The 24,915-nt window shown below is 40.0% G+C and overlaps 3 protein-coding genes across 3 annotated transcripts; all 3 read right to left on the reverse strand.

The window, feature by feature from the left end:
• Nucleotides 1–4,752: 4,752 nt before the first annotated feature.
• On the reverse strand, nucleotides 4,753–6,015 carry LOC119732310 (gastrin/cholecystokinin type B receptor-like). The gene has a single exon (XM_038205768.1). The coding sequence runs from the start codon at nucleotides 6,013–6,015 to the stop codon at nucleotides 4,753–4,755; it is 1,263 nt and encodes a 420-aa protein (XP_038061696.1).
• Nucleotides 6,016–9,287: 3,272 nt separating this feature from the next.
• LOC119732597 (ficolin-2-like) lies at nucleotides 9,288–10,821 on the reverse strand. Its single transcript, XM_038206172.1, has one exon. It carries the CDS (start codon nucleotides 10,614–10,616, stop codon nucleotides 9,567–9,569), a length of 1,050 nt encoding a protein of 349 aa, XP_038062100.1. The 5' UTR covers nucleotides 10,617–10,821; the 3' UTR covers nucleotides 9,288–9,566.
• Nucleotides 10,822–22,239: 11,418 nt separating this feature from the next.
• Nucleotides 22,240–23,827, reverse strand: LOC119732642 (ficolin-1-like). Its single transcript, XM_038206266.1, has one exon. The coding sequence runs from the start codon at nucleotides 23,664–23,666 to the stop codon at nucleotides 22,617–22,619; it is 1,050 nt and encodes a 349-aa protein (XP_038062194.1). The 5' UTR covers nucleotides 23,667–23,827; the 3' UTR covers nucleotides 22,240–22,616.
• Nucleotides 23,828–24,915: the final 1,088 nt, after the last annotated feature.

The raw sequence follows: 24,915 nt of genomic DNA on the forward strand, positions 1-24,915 counted from the left end.
AGTTTGGTCCAAAAAGCGACTTTGCAATAGCGCCCTCTATCTCCATCTAATCAAACCACCTGTTGCGTCTACGTGGGCGTGGCCCATTCAGAGTTTTCATAATGAATAACAAAACATTCCACATTTTTTGCACGTGATTCATGTTTCATTCACGAGCAAAGGCGAAACTGGGGGAAAAATGATAAAAGTTTCAAGAAATATCGGGTTTTTTTAATTCATAGGAAAAGACAAATACAATATCACCGTGTCGGTTTGTGCATGTATTTTAAATGTTGCGAAATAGGCATATAGGCCGATATTGAAAACCTTTGATCAATTAAAAAAAAAGACAGAACAAAGGAAGTAAGATTCGTGCGTATTTTTCGAATTGTTTATACAGTTCCAAAGGGGTTGGGGGTTGGGAAATGAGTCAATCATAACTTCGTTAAAACTTTTTGTATTGCATGTTAATTTATTGACAACAGAGGGCGCTATTCCAAAAAGTTAGCGTACATGTACGTCATAGAGCTGTATACAGCTAGATGGTGTACGTATAAACATAGCCGCCTGCCCCAATTTTGTCTAGCCCCCTCCCCCAAAAAATCCATTAAAAAATGGCAGTAGCCAAATTTAGAAATTGACGTCATCTGCAAATTGTCTAACCCCCAACAAAATAGTCGTGAAAAGGGGGTATTTGTACACTATTAGGTAATATAGTGTGCGTGATTGTAGGATTTTATCAGCGCCCCCCAGCGCCTAAGTGTCCGGGAAAAAACACCGGTCTACATTTCAGCACACCTCCCTGCAAACATTTCTGGATCCACCCCTGCTTAATTAACGTATTTTTAAACTTTAAAAATCCATGTTGACTTCCATTAGGATTGTATTGCAAATAAAATCCTGTATAGTTACGGTCATAATAACTTGATTAATTGAGGTTTTTTTCTGAAATGAAATCTTTTGATGCCAAACATCATGACAAATGAGTGTACGAAAATTCATTTTAATGTAACGTGTATTTCTTGAGTTGTTGGCCCGAAATTGGGTTAGGTGGTGGAGATCGAGACCACTATAATAGAGGGCGCGCCACATAAATAGTGGTCTTAACAATGCATCAACACGGATGCTGCACAAGTGAAGAAAAAGAACATCATCGTTTCCGATGAACTACTCAGGAAATACAAAATGGATTAAATTGAAATTTCGTGCAATTAGTTTTCAAGATGTGTAGCATGAGTGGTTTGAATGGTGTGAGAAACCGTGGAGCTATAAATATAATATGATCGTAACAATCTAGTGTTTTAAACGTTAAAAATCCATGTTGACTTCCATTAGTGGTCTCAACAACGCATCAATACGGATGCTGCACAAGTGAACAAAAAGAACAACCTCGTTTCCGATGAACTACTCAAGAAATACAAAATGGATTAAATTGAAATTTCGTGCAATTAGTTTTCACGATGTGTAGCATAAGTAGTTTGAATGGCGTGAGAAACCGTGGAGCTATAAATACAATATGATCGTAACAATCTAGTGTTTTAAACGTTAAAAATCCATGTTGACTTCCATTAGGATTGTATTTGTTGCAAATAAAATCCTGTATTGTTACGGTCATAATAGCTTGATAATTTGACGTTTTTATTATGAAATGAAATCTTTTGATGTCAAACATTGTGACAAATGAGTGTAAGAAAATTCATTTTAATATAACGTGTATTCAGTGGCGTAGCCAGGAATTTTTTAGGGGGGGGGGTGTGAAAAGTAATTCTGTCCCCCGGTTAAACTGTCCGGGGGGACAGAATTACCTAGGTAAAAGTGTCCTCCCCGGCCCGTCAATTATGTCCCCATCCAGGTAATTCTGCGTCCCAGGGTTTTTTGTCCCAATCTTTTGAAACCCGGAAGGCCAGTTCTCTTGATTGGTTTTATGAATTCACTCTACAAGTTATACATTTTGGACTTTTAGTCTGCCCTTCATGAATATAAAAATATTTAATTTGGCCTAATAGATGATATGTGAACACAACGTTTCGATTTGGAGTACGGTGAAATCTATCGCGATTCTACCGCGATAGGTCAATACAGCGGCGATGCATGGCGATGGCCCTCGTCTCATTGATACAACGCCTACTTGGATTGGTCTGTGTTGCCATCATAGCGCGTAACGACATTTCCTATTGGACGAATTTCCATTGTAGAGGGAGACGCATATGTACACATGTGATAATCACTGCCACATATCTTGCAGCATGTACTGGCGCGCGCAACACGCTGCTGCTCTCAGTATATACTGCATAGGGACACATTTACCAGGGGGACACTTTCACCGTTGGGCAGGGGGACAATTTTACCTGGAGGGGGACAAATCTACCAAGGTAAAAGTGTTCTTCCGGACACATTTACCGGGTCACGTGCTGGTAAATGTGTCCGGGGGGACACATTTACTAGGGGGACAGAATTACCTGTCACACCTGCTATAATGTGTCCGCCTGTGCACAAAATACGGACATAGCCAACTTGGTTAGGGTGTATTTGTACACTAGAATTCTGTAATATAGTGTTAATAATCGTCGGATTTGAACAGCGCCCACATTGAAACTATGGTGCGATCCCCCCTCGCCCCACCTATTGATGTTGTGGAGCCAAGTGTGCGGACAAAGAAACCTGTCTACATTTCACCGATGCTTTGCTGACGAAACCCCCCCCCTGCAAAAAATCCTGGATCCGCCCCTGTTGTCCTCTTCTTCACGAACTCTAAATATTTCATCGTTTCAATGTCTTCGTAAATAAACGAAATCGAAACAAACTCCACGAACATCGACGCTGCCACATAAGAATGGACGGTGGTATTACGCTTAAAAAAAAGTAGGCCCTTACCCCCCATATTGCACGGAGAGTATATTAAAAGGTACGGCCTAGCCTACGGATGATCATCTGCTCGAGCGAAATTATATTAACTCTGCTTATCAGCAACCCAGTTAATTTCTCCTTTTCATAAGAATTATGATGAAAAGGAGAAATTAACTGGGTCGCTGATAAGGAGAAGTAGATCTGATTAAAAGCTCCATTTATAGCCTCGAAAAACAAGGTTAATCAATCATGCTGACAGGAAAAAAAACTTTGCCATTAAATCGTCCCTGTCTCGGCAAATAAGCAGCCATGCACGTCAATATCCTTGATTGTTACCGTAGAAACTTGGCCTAGCTTCACGACGATTGATGCCTTCTTGTTCCTTTAAAGGATGTATATACTTGTACGTAGCACATCAACACCAAAAGCAGAATGTTATGAAATCTCTGATATTAAAATCCGGCAGGTTCAATACTGAATCATTGTTTTCGTCCTCTTTCTTTTTTTGGAAATCCGAAGGACTTAAAAGCATCATCAATTCTTTTAAAAGAGTTTGATCTTCCAGGACGATTTCCCACATCTTCTGTTCGCCAGTTCGCCATTTTGTAAATTAACGGTCTCTTTGTCTTGTCAACCATTAATATAATTATTAATAATATTCACACAAAAAGACAATACATTACCCGATCGTTTCTATGGAAAATCAAGATAACACATCGCCGTTGCTCTCAGTCATAAGTAACTTCAAAACGACCGGCAGTTGACATTTCATGCCACTTGGCAAATATTGCCAGCTCTGTTTGTCATCGTGCTTGATAGTTACCGTGGAGATGTCGCCCAGTTTTTTTATGAGATTGATCACATCAGTAATTTCTTGATGATTCTTTTTTTTTTTTTTATCTGAGCGGGGCTATTAAAACTATATTAAGAAATTAATGCCGCAATCAATCTACGTGCTTGTGCGCACTCCATAACTTAGGAAAGCGCACACATACTCAAATTTGTATCCCCGTGGAGACATCGCTTTGTTCTCGTGTACAAAATCGTGAGAGGGTCAAAACCTATTTTTCAAATGCTCATATTTCAACCAAAGATACTCTCCTGGCTTGGAATTCCGACTAAAATATCCCTTACATAAAATACTTAAATTTACGACTGATAAGTATACCTTGGATATTCCTAGTTTTTGAGTGGAGACCTATTCGCCTTTAGAAATTGCCTTGTGGAGACCTTTACTATATTTTGTTCCGTATTATACCCGGGTCTCCGCAAGGCATCATGTTTCGAAACACAGAAACGCCAAGAAATGTCGTGTGTCCAAAAATGTCTGCGTTTCGATATTTTACTGACAATTTATAATATATATTATTTATAATTACGGGGCCTGAGGTAGGGAAATAGCTCAGTTGGTTGATTATTTGCCTCGATAGACTCCTAATAGGATCGAGGATCGATGTGCTGAGGGGGGGGGGGGAATGTCCCCCACTCTGAAAATACTCTAGTTAAATTTGACCAGAAAACAGCCAAACTTGTATTCTAAAAAGCCATATTCACTGTTCAATTTGGCCTGACACATTTCAAGGTCAAAAGTGACACTTTTGCGGGTTTAAAACCACTTCGCGCGGGGATTTTTTTGCCGAAAATTTCGATTTTCGTATAAGGCAATTTTAATTTGAGATCAACACACGGGTCCGTCTCACGGACTTTGTGTCATGTGTACAACAGGCACGAGGGATTAGCGTAGTTAGACGTCACCCGGAAGCGAGTCGAGGCAATCTTGACGTCTTGACCCGTCATCCATGCCTGTGTACAAAAACAGCCAGTGCGTGTCATCAAGTCCTCCGACGAGAACTGGTTAAATTAAGACTTCTCTGACTCCTTTCCGAAACCTCTGACGAACATCCGAATTGCAATCCGCCAATCTTTTTAAGAGCAGCGTAGGAAGTTCATCTTGCGGAGCACCTCCTTACAATCTTTCCTGAATCGTCTGTTCGCGAAGCCGTAAATCAGCGGGTTGACCACGTTGTTAATTAACAGAGCAACCTGCATATTCTGGACTATATCACGCAACAACACTGGCGGATCATCCGCAAGAACCGAGAGAATGTTGCATGTGAGATAGGGTAGCCATGTTAGAAGGAACACCGCACTGGCAATGAAGAGCATCCTGGTCGTCTTGCGCTGAAGGACTGCACCGCCTTCCCTTTGAGGGGCGGGTCCTCTTCCGTTGCCTGGCTTTGCGCTGGGTTTTCGTTCATCACCAACATCATCTTGCATTGCCTGTCGGGTTGTGGGTGTCAGGAAGAGATGGCCAGCAACATCTTGTGGAGGTCTACAGGGAACAGTGCTTGAAGGGACATTGTTTAGGTTGAAGTCGGTACAACCGTCTGAGCTGGTACCTGCATTGTTGCTGAACATCGATAAGGTCCTGTCGATAAGGGAACTGTCCATTTCACAAGTTGCCGCGCTGGGCTGTGTACATTGTTCCAGAGGTAGGTTGTGTTCAAGTTGTACACCATTTGGGTCTTGTGGGCTCGGCTCGTCATTGTGAGAGGCACATACTTTGACGTGTTTCCTGACTCGGGCAAAAACCTTTCCGTAACACAGGACGACCGTCGCAAACGTACCCAGGAACGATACCGACATCAGTACCCACGACAATGTGCCGAGCGTTTGCGAATAAAACAACAACACGAGATAACCAGGGAGGGTAAGGAAAAATGCGCACAGCAGAGCGACCAAGGTAGCTATCTTACCCCGCATATGGGTGAACAATCGCTTCTGTGAGCGGCAAATGCAGTCGTAGCGGTCCACCGCCACGAGCCCGGTGATCAGAAAAGAGCTGACGACTGCGGTACCCTCCACAGCCGAGAAGACAAAGTATGCGTTGACCCATGATGTCCAGTCACCGGAGAGAATGAGAGCCCGTGAAGTAATCACAGGGATTCTCAACACACAGACAGTCAGATCTACCCAGGCTAAGGCCAGGATTAGGACATGGGTGCTGGTCTTGCGAGCTTTAGTCCAGTAGACACGGAGAATAAGGCAGTTACCTGGAACGCCGAAGGCAAACGCCAAAATATGGACGACGAGGTGGAACACATTTCTGACTGTGTAGTCAGGGATCTCAATGTCCCAAGTAAACTCAGGAGGCTCAAACGTTACATTTGATCCCCAAATATCCGACATGGTTGGTTGCACTATGAGCAACAGATCTCAAAATGTTCTGTTATTGTATTTAGGCCCACTCAATGTCCAAACACCCAGCGAAACTCTGATGGATTTATTATCTTGGAATCGTCACCGTATAAATGCAGATGTCGCAGACAGACCCCGCAACGGTTACATTTCGACCAATGACAACACCGTATGATGACAACCGTTGACGTCATTGCCGGATCAATCAACGGTATTGCTTTTTCACCACAAACGTTATAATTTATGCCCAAACGGGGCTGCGATGATGCAAAAGCGAGACAAGATGCGAAAGCGGTCCGTTGAAAATGTACAGTGGTACAAACATTCGGGCCATTTTCTCGCAAGTTCTCTAGGATTTCTCGATTTTTTCTCTGTACAACTAAATCGTTATGGGAACTACTTTCTGGCCTAACTATTTTCTGGGGGGGGGGGGAAATAAGATCGTCTGTCTATCAAGGTGCACGGTACTAAATTGAAGTGAGAATTTCTGCGCGAGCCCATTTGCATGAACTTTGTTTGAAAAAGAAGACCGTTGGATTAAAAAGGTTGGAATGTGTTAATATAGCCGAGGACCAACTCCCTGGTTTTTGAGCTTCCATTCGAGGGCAGACTAGATAAAATTACGGTTGGAAAGAGGGTCCTATTTGCCTGAGAAAGTAGAGGGATGGCATTTGTAAAATGGCTGCATGCAGGCTTTGGAAGTATCACTTTTCGGAAGGTGAGTTTTATTGGTGTGGATATTTAAAAATGTAATTGGCTATCCCACCAAAAATCGTAAAGAAATGAAAAGATAAAGGACACAACAATTTTTGTTTCCTTTTAGAAACCCCAGTGATGTCGGCTTGCATGTTATTTGACCCTGAACTTTTGTTGAATTTACAGTTTTCAATGGGGGTTGAATTGGTGCAGTGCACGCTTTATATACAGGAAAGGTTGCAATTTCCCCCAAACCACAAACTGTTCATGACTTCGGATGGTTTTTGTTGGGGGGGGGGGGAGGGGGCTATTGTTTTCGGTCATCGCAACTCTTCAGCTGTTGTGCTCACCTTGTACTCTTTTGACAAAACGGTCTCTAAGTTGTTGGTAGAAATGCGAAAAACCTCAATATTTTGGAATTATCGTCATGATATAACAATAATTCAGGGTCTTATTGAAAGAAAACTGTGTTTTGTGTTTTTCTATACACTTAAAATCGACCAAAGCATAATTACATTAAAAGCAATAATTATTGCACTTGATCTAATACTGCACCATATGATGTCAAAGCCGTATGCTGAGCCGGCCAGCTGTAGGTAGTCCACAGCTGCGGCAGCCTGCTGGACTGTTTTCTTGCGATCAATTGAGCGCACGCCCTCATGCGCCCGATCTGAGCTTAGCGCACAAACCGTCATTAGATTTCTCCAGACGAGTGTTTGTTTGAGAGGGCGCCCTATACTGGGCCTGTGACAACAACAAAACCGGCAAGAATCTGGACGAAGCCGTAGAGCGCGTCCGAAGTACTTGGCCACGGCTGGAAATAGCACACAGATCGGAATTAGCTGCAGCCACTTCCCATAGACAGCCACTTCCCATAGATCTGTGTGCTAAATTCAGCCAGCCGTAGCCAAGTAACTAGGACGCAGCTGGAACATATAGGGCCAAGTTCGCGCAAGGACTATAGTTGACCAATGGTTAACTAACGTTTGCCCGAACTCTGTCTAGTCGACTGTGGATGACTACGCTAGTCGACTATTTGGAACCAGCCTACTGGGGTTGGTTGCTTCGCTGGTAACCAATAGCCGTGCGCATTCATAACGCTAGCAGAGAGCCAGGATCAGAAGTTTTGCAATGACATTTTGACCAGCGTTTGACTAGAGACGTTCGCACGTTGCTATCAGTGCGCAGGTGTAAGGTACGTCACGAATCAACCACTAGTCGACTAATGGTCCTTGCCCGAACTTGGCCTCGGTTGTGTTTAGGTAAGGCCCCACCAAGCGTCACGATAAGCCTGTGATCGATCATGGTGTAGGAATCACTCGTCCCCACCGCCCTGCCCAAGGACAAGGGTGACCTCATTTCTTTGACCTCTCATTGAAAGAATTTATTTTCCCGGTGGTGAAGGGTCAGCCCTTACGTGTGCACAGAGTAGCGCGAGGAGTGCACGTGCGGGATTGCTTACAAATCTTCGTTTCCTTTACAATATCTTTTGAGCGGTAAGGACGGGCGAAGTGATGTGGGGGAGTTATAGGTCTGTTCCAGGCGTTGGCTCCTCCTGTGCTGCCCTCTATGGTTTAGATGTGGGTTTTCCCCTTATCACGTAATAAGTCTGTCGTATGGGTCTGTCTTCACTCCTTGGTTTACACAGATTTCTATATCTATTATGGTGAAGGGAAGCCTATTCGGTGCATAGGGCTTTTCTTGGGCCATGACTTTCTTCGAAGGTATACATGTATATGCTACCTCCTAAAATTCGTGAACGATTCGTGTGAGATTTGCGGCCACTAATCAGAATCCCGGAAACTAATTAACATCCCAGAATCAAGTATTTTGAGATTTAGGTTAAAGTTGACGTCCTTAGGACAAAGTTGTGGGTGAACGGCTAGCCATCCATATGTTCTTTGAAACAACAGCCCAAATCGCTTTACAGCTAATCACACGGCTAGAATCACATTGTCGCACACTCAAACACTTTCAATCAATCGAGAAATGATACTCAATCAGGGATTGGTTCTTGTCACTCAGTTTATTCAACGTCATTGGTCATTGGAACCATTCTTTTTGGTATCGCAATATACAAGCAAAATGTAAAATGTGCATATTAATTCACATGCAATGAAAATAATTAGTTTTTTGGCCCTCATGCCATATCTCAATGAGTGTTTCATGGTCAATTTAATTTACTTTCAATAAGCCCAAATAGGTCGACAAATCGCTTTGAATCGTGCATGATTTCGAATTTTTGGTGTATTATTTTTACTTGCATTTCAAACAAATGCCCGCCCCCCCCCAAAAAAAACACCAAAATGTGCAACGCGATAATTTATTTAGTGAAAAACAGTTAACACTGCAAAGCCCACTGACAAAGGAGGAATAAGTTTTGTTAAACAAAGACCGTGTTTTACGTTTATTTTTTTTTTCAGAAGGAACAACTAGAAACCTAAATATTTTGCAATTTTGCAATATAATATAAGTAATTAAAAACGTCAAAGCAAACATTGAAATAAAATCAGAATAGCTTAACAATTCTATTTTTATTAATTTTGTTTGCATTTATTTTTGGCTTCAATAAGATCAGAATAAAGCAAAGAGTTAAAAAAGAATAACCCATGTTTTTCTACGACAGGAATAACACTTAACCGCAGTTTCTAATCTGATGATGATTCTTGTGCAATATTCTTCTCCATGCCAGTGAGTCTCTAAAACGAGTCTCAATCATTTCTTTCCGTAATGTAATTTCTTTCTGTATTTGTGTAATATCTTCCATTAAAATAAGACTGTGTTCATGCAGACATATGTCTGCTTCCATAATGTTCCATAATTGTTTTACAATATACCGCTTATGGTCAAATTTCACGCATTTTCATGCTACATGTTTCCAGAGAATAAGATGATTTCCATGATTCCCATTGCACACCCTGGTAACTACCTGCATTCTCATCTGGGAAATATCGACCATTCAAGTGAGAATACCAACAACTATTAAACCACCAGGCTCCTGTGTAATGATTTGCACAACTATTACTGGAACGATCATTGTCACGATCCTTTGTTGAGAAGGGACGTCCTCTGTGATCCCACCTGGAATATGTGTGATACCCAAGAGCAAGAGAGTCACCGGCAGTGCTGCTGGTATCGTATTGGCCAATATTCAGATTGTACTCACCCGGGGATATTTGGAAATCTGAATACTTTGCCCATGCCATGTTGTTCTCCCAGTCCTGTAAATCAACGCGTAGCTCCCATGTTCCACGTGAATCATCAGACGTCAGAGTCACCAAGTTGTCATTGCCCAACCAGAACTCACCGGACAAATCACCAAAGCCAGACTGGTACTCGGCCCAGTTACGGTAGAAGTCCACGTTGCCATCTTGTCGCCTCTGAAACACGATCCATCCCCCGCCGTCAGTTTCCATGTCGCAGTAGACACTAAGACCGCCATTACCGAATCCCTCTGGGTAGATTGTGTAGATACTGCTTGAATTATAACCGGCATCTAAAAGCATCTTGCAACTTCTGTAGCGATTCATGGAGATATCGGTCAGTGAGTAGAGAGGTGTGTCCTCATCTGCATCAAAGTACACACTCCCTTGAGTTGCACTGAAGTCTTCGGGATGCTCTCGTCTGGTGGCGAGGTTCAACTCGCAGATTTTATTGCAGTCATTAAAGTTGAACGACTTGCAATGTTCATCCATGCTGCATTCCCGTCCGCAGATTACGCGAGATCGCACAGTTTTGGTTGCATATGCAAACTCCTTCAGTGCGCTATTTTCAGCGGCATAAAACGGATGTTCCCCGGTATAAGAAGTTTTAAATCCAGAGACAGGCAGCGTAGCTCCCAGGCATATGGTGGATATTATGTGAAACAGTTCTGAGCGAAAACTGTTTTTCGCCATTGTTTCGTTAATTTAAGTCTTTGTTATGACGAAAGATATAACATCGATCACCTTGTTTTCCATGTGATGCTTTCCAGGTAGATAGTCCAAAAAGCGTGTAACAACATTGAGCGATTAATTTTTTTATCAACAACGGTTGTTTAGGGCTAACTTTGCAGGCTGTACTGCTTTCAGTAGCTGTCTTCTTTTCACAACTGCTAGATTGCTCTATTGATACAGAGGCCTGGCGATGATGGGATTTTGTAGTTTACGAAAAGGAATGGGTCGACGTAGACGATGTGTATCTCTCTGATTGGTTATTAAAGTTCATACGTCATTCTACGTCAGTGGCTTTTGTTAATTAATTGTCGTCATAAAATAAATAAATAACGAGCAGTTTTCAAGTAAGTAGTCATATCGCTGGCAACAATAGCTCTTGCAATATTGATTTAGTTCCAGCGATTCTACTGAAATTGAGAGGGGGAATATTGCTCTCGTGGGAACAATATTCTGGTTACTATGCCTGACCCTTAATACCACTAGCTAATTGCTTCGAGGGGAAACGATTACCAAAGATGCCTCACTCTAGGAGCACGAGCTCATTACGCTCAAGGATGAACGATTACCAAACCTTTATTGACAGCCTGAAATTAAATAGAACCACAGACATTCAATGTTGTGTTGTAGGTCTGTCTGTCTTGACTCATTGGTTATGGCAGATTACATTTAAGTATAAGATTTGAGGCTTTGCATGGTGGAGATACTAATATTATTAATAATATTCACAGAAAAAAAAGATAAGCTTCATCAACCGATCGTTTCTATCCTGGAGAAGAAAGATAACACATCGCCGTTGCTCTCAGTCAAAAACAACTTCAAAACGGGCGGCAGTTGACATTGCATGTCACTTGGCAAATATTGCCAGCTCAGCTTGTCATCTTGCTTGATAGTTACCATGGAGATGTTGCTCATTTTGTTTATGAAATTGATCACATCAGTAATTTCTTGATATTTTGTTTCTTACCCTGCGCAGTACTATTTAGACTATATTAGGAAATCAATGCCGCAATCAATCAACAGCCTTGAGGCTTGCGCGCATAATAATCACTGCATAACACAGGAAAGCACACCCATACTCTAGCATGTATCCTTATACAGACATCGTGGTTTGAGCATTATGCTGTGTTTAGGTAAGCGCCACCAAGCGTCATGATAAGCCTGTGATCGATCATGGTGTAGGAATCACTCGTCCCCACCGCCCTGCCCAAGGACAAGGGTGACCTCATTTCTTTGACCTCTCATTTTGAAAGGATTTATTTTCCCGCTGGGGAAGGGTCAGCCCTTACCTGTGCACATAGTAGCGCGTGGAGTGCACGAGGCGGATTACTTGCAAATTTTCGTTTCCTTTATACAATATCTTTTGAGCGGTAAAGACGGGCGAAGTAATGTGGGGGAGTTATAGGTATGTTACAGGCGTTAGCTCCTCCTGTGCTGCCCTCTATGGTTTAGATGTGGGTTTTTTCCTTATCACGTAATAAGTCTGTCGCATGGGTCTGTCTTCACTCCTTGGTTTACACAGATTTCTATATCTATTATGGTGAAGGGAAGCCTATTCGGTGCATAGGGCTTTTCTTGGGCCATGACTTTCTTCGAAGGTATACATGTATATGCTAGATCCTAAAATTCGTGAACGATTCGTGTGAGATTTGCGGCCACTAATCAGAATCCCGGAAACTAATTAACATCCCAGAATCAAGTATTTTGAGATTTAGGTTAAAGTTGACGTCCTTAGGACGAGGTTGTGGGTGAACGGCTAGCCATCCATATGTTCTTTGAAGCAACAGCCTAAATCGCTTTTCAGCTAATAACACGGCTAGAATCACATTCTCGCACACTCAAACACTTTCAATTAATCGAGAAAAGATACTCAATTATTGATTGGTTTCGTCACTCAGTTTATTCAACGTCATTGGTCATTGGAACCATTCTTTTTGGTATCGCAATATACAAGCAAAATGTAAAATGTGCATATTAATTCACACCCAATGAAAATAATTAGATTTTTTGGCCCTCACTCCATATCTCGATGTGCGTTTCCTGGTCAATTTAATTTACTTTCAATAAGCACAAATACTAGGTCGACAAAACGCCTTAAATAATGCATAATGTCGAAATGTTGCCATTATTTTCAAGTTATTACCATTAATTACTTGCATTTCAAACAAATACTCCCTTCCCCTAAAAATACCGAGTTAGTGCAACACGATCATTAGTGAACAACGGTTAACAATGCAAAACCCATTTAATATCAAAATATGTTTCGTCAATTAAAAACCTTGTTTTACATTTATTTATTTTAAAGCAGGAACAACCAGAAACCTAAATATTTTGCAATTTTGCAATAAAATGTGAATAGTTTGAATGTCCAGACCCCATCTTTTAAACGTTATCCATGTGGGCATCAGGGGGCGGGGCTGCAACCCCCACCCCCACAATGCAACATTTTATAATTACTCCTGCATGAACGCGAATCTCTAGATATTTTTTTTGATTGATGAACATCTCAAGATTATATTTTGATATGATATCCTTTTCAATGTGGTAGCTTATTATTGATTATCACCCCTTGAATGTCCACACCAAAGATCCTATAGCGCCGCGTAGCAGAGCCTTCGGGCTATATGATCTTTGGTCCAGACCTTTTTTTTTCAACGAACCCTTTCGGCATCAGGGCGCGGGGTTACACCCCCCTCTGCCCCACATTGCAACAATTTATAATTACAATTACTGCTAGATCTAACAAAAATCTGCTAAATCACCCACAATTAGCCTACACTAAACATTAAAAACAATTATATACTCACATATAGATGTTATACAATTTTCTCTTTGAAAAGCAAAAAAGAAATAAAATGTAAAAAAAAAATTAAAAAATTATAAAATTTTCTTAAGAAAATGAGTAGGTTAATATTTTATTTAAAAATTGGCCGCGTGTCTAGCCTAGCTTCCATTAAGTTACTTTACTTTGTAGTCGTAAACGTCAGGGAATCTCGACGCTAGGAACATGCCTGCCTATCCCCGCTAGTATAGTATTCAAGGGTTTGTTTAAAGTGATTGAAGCATGTTCAAAACAAAATGTGCTATAGTTTTTAATAGGATCACCGATTTTACAGAATTCTGCTAACAATCTGGTACAAATTTCCATATGCTCTATAGATTTTCTGCTGGATTCGCATTTTTTTTCAAGCAGTCTGTCAAGTCTAGCCGAAAATCGTGCGGTACAAATTAATGTACACCATTTTCGTCTGCTCAATTTTTTTTTAACCATACTCCCTCGTCCAATCAAATTAGCTAGATTGACGAGAAGACGTCACCAACATACTTCTGACCAATGAGAGACAGGCCACGAGAGCCACGCATGCTACGTCACGGATACCTCCTGGAACGCCCTCCCGTCTTATTAAAATAGGGCATTTTTTCCCTGAAACTGATGCTACTCCATCTGGAAATGAAGACTATTCCATCATATTTGTTTCTTTTTTTTCTGTAATTGACAATTTCCATAAATGATGAAAGTTTTTGCATTGTGTTTTATATGTATAAGTGGAGAAATTTAGAATGCGGAGAAATACACACTGAATACTTCGGCCAAAGGCCGCGCAAAGACCAGTACGGAGCAACAGCCAATGATATAAAACATGACACGTTTTACCTCCATATCATTACGTCATGGAAAATTACCGAGAACGGGGCTGGGTCAACGGACTCTGTACTGGCGCAGGCAGCTCACAATGTCTTCCCGCTGAGCACAACTTGATACTTTAATCTCCGAGTCTGCCGTCCAGCTTCAATTAAGCCTCAAACGCGGAAACTTGTACATCATACCCTGGAGTCTTCATGGGCGCAAAAACATCAAATTTCATGAATTTGGACGTTTGGAGTCTTGCAAATCGACCAGAAAACCGGCCTCATGTACGGGGTCACTGCAAAGCTTCGACGCAGACATGTTGCGTCGTCGTCACCCATATTGAAAAACTGACTTGCTGTAGGCCTACAGAACTTGTCATAACTTTTGTTTTATAGAACTGAACTGGACTTCGCAAAGCATTCCTTTGAAAGCTCATTTTGTGCTGAACTGAACTGAATGGATACGTGGAATTTTTGTGAACTCATAATTTTGTCGAATGATCTGAATGACGGTTTTGGAAAATACTGGTCAGGCTTTTGGAGTTCTTCGGGGTGACTCCAACTTTAATTAAGGAACTATCGAGGTGAGTGAAAATTTATCATCTTCTCCTCCCGTCACACAGAACCAAAAGAGGAAAAATCGTCCCAATATTCTGCACTTTGAGCAATATGATATATGATATATCCGCCTGCCTTTTAGACTTCATTTCGAAGAAAGGTGGAGTCAGAAAATATTCATTCTTTTCTTTGACTTTGATCCTTGAATCGCATTTAAGTAAAAAAAATATATGTAATGTTATCTGCAATAATCATAATGTATTGCATTCTGTACATGACGTTGTATTTTGCATTGTTGAATATTTTCCGATACAATTCTGCAATTCTCTTTAATTAGCTAAAGAACATTGGAATATCGATAAGCACGAAATAGTCATGTGTGTTTGTTGCCAACGAAATCGCGTCCATTTTAGCCAACATTGAGTTAGTCTTTTTCATTGCTGAATAGCCTATTGAACGTTGAAATTCCATTCTTGTAGGCGAAAACCCTTTGGATTCAGAGGTATTAGCATGTGAATACCTGCCAATTTGTCAAAATCTTACATGCACATGCCTTTTGGTGCATTGCGCATTTCACGCATTGTGTCAAAAGCTAACTCGTGGTGCGAGTATGCACGTGGACCGCTCGTGGCCGGCGCAGTGTGGGCGTGGTAATAGATCATCCGGTGATTCTTATTGGTTGAAAAGTTGAAAGGCCGCGCGCGCGGTATGCAGCCAGGTGCACCGTTTTTGCTACACTTTCAAAGACATTCCAGCAAGGCAGGGGCTTACAGGGATTTACTCAAAAGTTGAAGTAAACAAGTTTAGATTTTTGTTGAGGGTTCCTTGGAATTTGGATTGCTTTTTTGTTATGATTGTATTAAAATGACAGGTTTAAAACTTATCAGATACAGAACAAATAGTTTCGAACTTCTATGTAATTATTTGAAGATGAAATGAAAAACCTGAACACCATAAAGGAGTCATCAACGGATTTTATCATAAACCTGAATTTATTTAATGTAAGCATACTATTTTGAGTATTATAGGGCGGAATTCCAGTGGACCAAAATTTTTTTTTTGGACAATGTATCCACGGATCTCAAATTTGTATAGAATCGCTCAAAATAATTAACTTTACACCATTAGCTTTAGGGTAACTTGTATATTATAAATACAACTATAAGTTCAAGAGGACAGCAGAAGAAAAATATTGAGAGCTGCATTATTATGATTGTATGAATAGAGATGTCATAACAGATAGCCGACGGAATTATTTGAAACTCAAATGAATTGGAGAAGACCTGCTTTTGCGATCGAGACCGGAGAAATTCGACGTTTGGAAGAAGGCAAATAAGACAAAGTTATGATTGTATTAAATGAATGCTTACGGTTCAGGTTTAAGGCGTAGGATTAAGGCGGGGTAGGTTGGGGGTATAGGCACGTGGCGCGCGTAGGCAGCCGAGCACACCAGCAGCAGCGTAAGGGAGCTTGACATGGCACAGCCATGGTGTAAAAATTAACTTATAATAATATTTTAACAAAACAATTTAAAAATTATCTTTTTGGGGCACAGTAAAAATCGTCGGGCAAATCGTAACTTGATCCTTAAAAAAAATTAACGGAACTCAATTAAAAATCTACATCGAGATAGTGTATTGTAATGGAAAAATACAATGTTATCAATATTAGAAAATTTCTCTTTAATATCGATTTTGGTTTTTGAAACAAGTAGACGTTACTGAGCTCTAAGCTTACATGGGTTGATGAGCATCCGTCATTTAAAAAAAATAGAAGGACATCGTTGGGTTAGTTTTCGCGATGGTATAATTGTATGTATGATATCGTCTTCCCGAGAAAGTGTTCTTGGTTATACCTTGTAAGTACGGTGAGATGCCGTCTTCCCGAGAAAAATATACTTCCCGGGTTGATGATATCTTATGAATAAGATATCGTCTTCCCGAGATAATGTCATCACGGGTAGGTGATATCTTGTTTGTAGGGTGAGATGTTGTCTTCTCGAGAAAAAATCTCTCGACGATGACATCTTGTAGGTGAAATATCCTCTTCCCAAGAAAGAAAATATTTCTCGGGTTGAAGATATCGTGTTAGTCAGATGTCATCTTCTCGAGAACAAAATGTATCTCCGGTGGATGATGTCTTGTAATTTAGATATCGTTTTTCCGAGAAAATATTTCATCACGGATTGCTGATATCTTTTAGGTGAGATGTCGTCTTCTCGAGGAAATAAAATATTTCTCGGGTTGACTATATCTTTTGGGTGAGATGTTATCTTCTCGAGAAAATGAAATATTTCTCGGGTTGATGGTATCTTGTAGGATATCGTCTTTCTGAGGAGATTATTCACTGGTTGATGATATCTTATTTTTCATATTTTCCGATACCTAATCAGTTAATAATTTCATTAAAACGGATGATGTCTACCTTCCGTGATAAAAAAAAGAAGATTTTATCAACTCATAGCTACTACGGAGCTCTTTAAAATATAGTTATTGTAAAAAAGGTCTTTTACTGAATCAAAATCATTAAAACAGCTTTTCTTACTGGAAAATAAAATGAAAATCTTAAGTTCAGAAAAACTCGATGAGGTTTCCTGTTTTGAGGGATACCAACGAATAAAAATGAAGGCAAAGCTATATATGTAGCCAAATAAAATATAAAAATTAAAGTGCATAAGCACTTTAATTTTAATAAATGTAAATAAAATAATAATACATCAATAAATAAAATTTAGGAAGCTTTAGCGTGCTGCAAAAGCGAGCAAATAGCAGCTTGCAAGACAATTAGGAACTTTGGGAATCGGGGAGGGAACGAACGTATTTAATTTATACCAACGTTATCCTGACAATGCCTTTGTGCATTGGCAAAAGTAACGCCAGTTGAAGTATGAAGAAAATTAAATTTTAACGTTTGGGATTTTATTTGAATAACAAACTGAAGAATCTGCGATGAAGACGGATAATTGGAGATGTTATCATATCAACAGAAATCAATGTTATAACTTGCCTGCGGCCGCATCACAACCGTATTAAGTTTGCTGATTTTTTGTGTGTAAAGCCGAAGGACTTACCTTGAAGAAATAATGGTGTAAAGATGTTCATTTTGCACTCATTTTCAAACTTTTGCGAAATAAGTCTGAAAACTCAATGTCCATTGGAATACCGCCCTCTAGAGGTGAAAATATATGATTGAGAAAGACGACACCCTTGATGGGTGCTACTATTGAGAAAAGCGACACCCTTGATGGGTGCTACCATAATCTCACCCTTGATGAGTGCTACTTTTGAGAAATACAACACCCGTAATGTTACCATTGAGAAGGACGACACCCTTGATGGGTGCTACTAGCACCCTTGATGGGTGCTATGCTACTATTGAGGACGACACCTTTGATGGGTGCTACTATTGAGAAGAACGACACCCTTGATGGGTGCTACACCATGTACTTTATTGATTAACACGACACACTTGATGGGCAACACCCTTGACGGGTGCTACTAGTGAGAAGAACGACACCCTTGATGGGTGCTACACGACACCCTTGATGGGTGGTACTAAGGCAACACCCTTGATGGGTGCTACGAACGACACCCTTGAGGGGTGCTACTACTGTATTGATTAACACGACACCATTGATGGGTGCTACTTTTGAGTAACACAACACCCTTGATGGGTGATCGAGAAAGACCTCACCCCTGATGGGTACTTCTATTGAGAAATACGACACCCTTGATGGGAGATTCTATTGATAAAGACGATACTCTTAATGGATACTTCTATTGAGAAACATAACATCTTGATGGGTGCTAAATTGTTAACAAATTAATTCAGTATAGAATTATCAATGTATAAAGTTGTAAAACCTGTAAGAGATTATGTTTTGTAGATAGAGAAGACAAAGAGAGTTAAAAATAATAATTATATTTTCCAAGGAACCTCTCCGCACGATTAATAGTTCATCAGACACAATCTTACCAAGCACCAGATGGGAAAGGAATACAAATCCCGCCGCTTGGATGTGCAAATAAATTTAAAATAATTTGTTTCGTAATGCCAACGTTTTCGGGTGTCAGTAATGTACGATTCCGAAAATAATCACGTATTCGAAAGGAGCACTAGTGCGCTCTCGGTTCGATTGAAAACGTCTTTCAAAAAAAATAACGTGTAAAATTAAAAGGCAAAAATCTTCAAAGGAAAAATTAATCAATGAGGAGAAATTCTAAGAGCGTAAAAGTGAAATCGAAAAAAAAACCCACCTAAATGTCAATCATTTTGTTCGATAAGAGTAGACGATGGATATCGACCTGCGGGTATATTAAAACGGCAAATGTATCGTTCGTTAACGATTACGAGTGAGTTCGTGTTGAGTTTGAGCGCGAACAAAGTTAGCGTCAATCATTAAATTTTGTCAATCATTTGTGCGATTTGTGAATCGGAAAAAAATAAGACATGGACCTGCGGGTATAAATTGAAACAACGAGTTTATCGTTTATTCACGATTCACGAGTTCGTGTTGAGTTCGAGTGCGAACAAATTTAGCGTCAATCATTAATTCTTGTCAAGCATTTGTCAATCATTTGACCGATTAGTGTATAGGAAGAAAATAAGACGGTGTATATCGACCTGCAGGTATATTAAAACAACAAGTGTATCGTTCGTTGATTACGAGTTCGTGTTTGAGTTCAAGTGTGAACCAAGTTCGTGTTCGAGCTCGAGTGCGAGCAAAGTTAAAAGAGTACAAGTAACGTACAACAACGAAATATGTACACGACTACGAGGGTCCGCAGAATAATTGATAGGGCCATGTGAAATTATGATTGGGCCATCGTGTATGATTGGGCCAACTGCTAAACTACGTAGCACCTGCTACTTGTATCTAGGAAGGATTTTTATGTCGTAATCATGATGGGGCCATGTGTAGTAAATCGTCCTGCTTCTCTTCCAATTTGCACCATCTATACATTTCTGTTGTATTAGGTCTACTGCTTGACATTTAAAGACAATGATTGTGAGCTGTAGTAGGGTCAATGTTTGTACGAAATATTTTTTTCCGTCTGTAACAATTCGTGTTAGATATTTAGGGCCATGGGTACGAATCAAACTTTTTGAAATTCTAGTCGCATCTATCATGTATTTTCTCGTCGTTCCATATTGATTGTCATTGTGAAAAAATCCTAGGGCCATGTGTACAAAACTGTTATCGCCGTTTTGAAGATATTTCTGCCAGACCCAATTTTTGTTGCGTTATCTTTTGTACTTATGTGACAGATTATTTACAGGATTCCAGGGCCAAGTGAACATGTCTTACTTTGTTTTTGTAAAAAAAAAATCTTTCCAATTTATTTTGCAAAATTATTTAGGGCCATGTGAAGTAGTGTAGAGATCTTCTATTCCTCCGTTCTGTAGAAATTTCTGCAATTTTCTTGAAAGCTGCTTGTTCATCGCGTCTTGAGTGCGAATCATCGTGTAATATACTCTAGGGTCATGTGTAAAGTATCTAGAGCTATTTTGAAGCTAAAAAAAGCTCACATGTTGGATCTAAGTTTTCTTGTATACTCTGTAAATTCCTCACCTGTTGTAACTTCACCATGGTTAATGGAGTGAAATACTCTATAGGATCATGTTTAAGAATCTACTTTATTTGTCCATGTGACAAAAGTTTTCTTGGAGATCTATTGTTTAAAAAAGTTCTACATGTATAGGGCCATGTGCAGATCTTACAGATTCAGTGAAACATATAGCGGTCGTGAAACGTAATCAGGATGATGGTTTTAGCGATTCCACGCATTACGCGTTCATTAAAAAAACAGTAGTACTTATGTTGTGGATTTTATTTTATCAGCTTTAATGGTACATTGATGAAACATTGATGGAAAGATGGTCGTTTAGCTGGTTGTAATATTCCCAAGGTTACTGAATTATTAATGGAAGTATAGAGACACGAGGATTTTGTAACGGAAAGGTTTTACCAACGAAGCGTTTCTGAGACACTAATGGTTCCACATTGGCTTATTCATGAATAATTGATTGGGTGCTTTTAACTGAAGTCTCAAGAACCGCGTGACAATTTAGGAAGGTCGGCTCGGGAATTCATCCACATAATGGGCGCCACGACAGTCCAGGTTTCGGTCCAGCAGCACCGTCGGCCTCGGCCATGATGCAACGATAAGGAGCATGCAGATCAGTTAAAGACGTCGCGGAGATGCTGGCCCAACGATGGGCTATTTTAACCCCCTCAAAATTTGGGGAGACAATTTTGTTTCATTACAAACAAAATCGCAAAAACGAGGTGTGTATAAAAAAACAGTGTTGTGCTAAAACTTTAACTGTGCTTAAATTGTAAGGCTGTGTTTGGTCATTTTAGTGAAGTTTTAAATGGAAAGTTTGTTGGATGTTATAGAATTTAACAGCTTCCAGATACTCGGTTTTTTTTTAAATCGCCATTGGTCATCCTTTGCTTGTCAGATATTCTTTTGTGAATCTGAATGATCCGGGCAGGATAAAATACTTTTTCCCCCTACACAATTTTTGAAACATTTTTCACAGCAGAAAAAAAACAGGAACCTATTTTGGAAATAGAAATAGAAATAGCCGTTAAACTACTTATGAATATATCTAACGGATACTTGTTTTAACACAAATGTTAACCCTTCAAAAATCATATTAAACCCTAAAATCAGAAACTTTAGTCGAGGATTTGTCTGCAGACTAAGTTGTCTTGCTCTCATGTAATATCAATTTGGTTAATTAAAATAATATCAAGTCAGTTAAAATAAAGCAACGTACAACTGAGTCTGTGGTCATGTAATTACAAGTAAAAACTAGCCACGTATGTTTCACCTGTGTTTTTGAAATTGCCATGCTCTTCTGTACATATTGGAATCGTGCCAACGTATGTTAAGCCTGTATTGGCTAAGCATTGTTCCGACTTGGGCATCAGTAATGGGGTTTTAGGACATTTTTTTTAAAGAGCAAAGCATCATAATTTTCCCATGGGAAAAAGGGAAAAAAAGTTTCTTTGTGTGTGTTTTAATGGCAACCATACTTTGAGTAAAAGAAAATAGTTGTCAGCTAAAATGTTAGGATTGATAATTTTTCATGACTGTCAAGTCGTTTGGACTATGTTAATATGAACGATAAATAATGAGTTCGGACTATTTTCACAGAAAACTTTGTTTTTGTGCCGATTTGGTTTTTTACGTTTTCTTGCGATAACAACAACATTTCAACAATCATGATTGACGTTAACGGTCATTTTAAATTGAATGAACTTATTTGTCGAAAGAAGGTGGACCAATGAAATCGAATGACACATCTTGGCGATAAAATGCTGTTGTAAGGCAGCATTTAATGTCAAATGATATTGAATTGGTCGGGTATTAAATTAAACGACGTTTAGTTGAAATTGACCGAAAAAAAACTTTATAAATTATTTAGTCCAAAATGCGAGTCCAAAAGCAAGCCTAGGTCAACGCCTGTATCTTAGACATTTGCGGAATTATGTAACATTTAACTTAGACACTGCTGGTGGTCAGATGCATTTTCAAAGTGGGGAGGAAAGAGCCTTCTTTCATTTTCCGAGAAGAGATGTACAGCACTGCATGTGCACGTGCACTTTCATTTAAAAACCCTTTGTGAGTAGATAAACAGTTCGTGTGCAAAGAAATCACAAGTGATCCCAAATTATTAAAGGCGAGAAATGTTACTAGATGACCATGATCGTGCAGTCATTCATGACGTACATGCACCACCATAAAAGAACTACGGAATCTTAGGTCATGGTTGAATTTCTCGCATTTTCATGCTACATGCTTTAAGAGAATAACGCAGTTTCCATGCAAACCATTGCACGCCCCCGTCACTACCTGCATTTTCATCTGGGTAATATAAACCGTTCAAGTGGCAGCGATAACATGCCTTAAACCACCAGCCTCCTGAGTTCCTTTGGGCACAGTTAAACTTTATGGCATCATTGTCACGATCCTTTGTTGTGAAGGAACGTCCTCTGTGATACCCAAGAGAGTTACCGGCAGTGCTGCTCGCATCGTATTGACCAATATTCAGTTTGTACTCACCCGGAGATATTTTGAAATCTGAGTATTTTGCCCATCTCGTGTTGCCCTCCCAGTCCTCTAAATCAGCTCGTAGCTCCCATGTTCCTTGTGTATCATCAGACGTCAGAGTCACCAACTTGTCATTGCCTAACCAGAACTCACCGGGCAGATTGCCAAAACCAGACTGGTACTCGGCCCAGTTACGGTTGAAGTCCACGCTGCCATCTTGTCGCCTCTGAAATACGATCCATCCCCCGCCGTCAGTTTCCATGTCACAGTAGACACGAAGAATGCCATTACCGAATCCTTCTGGGTAGATTGTGAAGATACCGGTTGAACAATATCCGGCATCTAAGAGCATCTTGCAACTTCTGTAGCGATTCATGGGGATATCAGTCAGTGAGTAGAGAGGTGTGTCCTCATCTGCATCAAAGTACACACTCCCTTGAGTTGCATTGAAGTCTTCGGGATGCTCTCGTCTTGTGGCGAGGTTCAACTCGCACAGTTTACTGCAGTCGTTAAAGTTGAACGACTTGCAACGTTCATCCATGGTGCATTCCCGTCCGCAGATGACACGAGATCGCATTGTTTTTGCTGCATACGCAAACTCTCTTAGGGCGCGATTTTCAGCGGCATAAAACACATGTTTCCCTGTACATGTATAAGAAGAAGTTTCAAATCCAGAGACAGACAAGGTACCTCCCAGGAATATGATGGATATTATGTGAACAAGCTCAAAACTAATCATCTGTCTCGCCATTGTTTCCATCATGACGAAGGATTTAACGTCGATATGTATGTCAGCTAGTTTAAATCACTGGGAACAAATTCAAACGATTTGTTGCGTACGATGGTTGTGTGACCAAAACTACAAGCCATATACTGCAAAGCTGTCTTATTAAGACCAATTCTTGATAGCTCTATTGATATAGATCCGGCGGTGATGGAATTTGGTATAGCTAGGCAAGCAATGGGTATATAGGTAGACGATGTGCAATTCTGTGATTGGTTATCAAAGTTCATACGTCATTCCATTCAAGGGGCTTGTAATTGGTCAATGTTTCCCCCACTGACAAACCGTAGCTTTTGATTGGATGTGTGCTCATAATTTCTGTAGGCGTGAAATGCCGGTTTGTAATGCATAGGCCGCGTCCAAATAACTTGTCTAATTACTCCTCTAATAGCTTTGTCTGCATGCGTTATGGAAGAAGCTGAATGCCCTTGCTATTGACACGTGAGTTATTGCCGGCCGCAGGCAGTTAATTATGAGTCTTGCTTTAGGAAGTCGTACTGAATATAACGCTGTAATTAAGAGGTACCAAATAAAAGGCCATTGCGTTCATCTCATCAACGTCACGTTCTTTGATTCTAATCTCAAAACTGAATAATAATTTAAACGACTAGTCCGGTATTGAAGGTCTTGTTAATTTCAGCAACAGTCATAATAAGGAGTCTCATCGGATCGGTGTTTATGCCGAAAGCAACGAGCTTATATGGTTATATTACAGTGATTGCTAAACTTGAATTGATTATTAATTATTTTAAAAAATCCGAATTCTTAATTTTTTCGAAAGTGTACAATACGATGATTCATTTTTATACTTGGAAGCCCGTTATAAAAAATAATTTGGGAAATAGCCGCCTATTTATCACACTGCTAGTATCACAATTTCGCACACTCAATATTTCAAATCAAACGAGAAACAAAAGTAATAAGGCATTGGTTTCATCACTCAGTTTATTCAACGTCATTGGTCATTGGAACCATTTTTTGTATCGCAATATACAAGCAAAAAAGTTTAAAATGTGCATATTATTTGAGATCCTTAAAATTGTGTTTGACGCTTCCTTTTCCTTTTCGTGTATCGATGTGTGCTTAATGGTCAATTTGATTTAATTTCAAAAAGGCTAATCAACGTAGAAATAAGACCTTATTAGCGATGCATGATGTCGAAATTATAATTTTGCAATATTATCATAACAAGTCATTTGTTTTATTTTTGAGTCTTTGTGATTTCAGT

The sequence above is a fragment of the Patiria miniata genome, unplaced genomic scaffold, assembly GCF_015706575.1.
Source record: "Patiria miniata isolate m_02_andy unplaced genomic scaffold, ASM1570657v1 HiC_scaffold_24, whole genome shotgun sequence".
Classification (NCBI taxonomy): domain Eukaryota; kingdom Metazoa; phylum Echinodermata; class Asteroidea; order Valvatida; family Asterinidae; genus Patiria; species Patiria miniata.

Bases quoted from the DNA above. Each gene is read 5' to 3' on its own strand.
- LOC119732597 (XM_038206172.1), bottom strand. From the start codon at position 10,616: ATGGCGAAAAACAGTTTTCGCTCAGAACTGTTTCACATAATATCCACC.
- LOC119732642 (XM_038206266.1), bottom strand. From the start codon at position 23,666: ATGATGGAAACAATGGCGAGACAGATGATTAGTTTTGAGCTTGTTCAC.
- LOC119732310 (XM_038205768.1), bottom strand. From the start codon at position 6,015: ATGTCGGATATTTGGGGATCAAATGTAACGTTTGAGCCTCCTGAGTTT.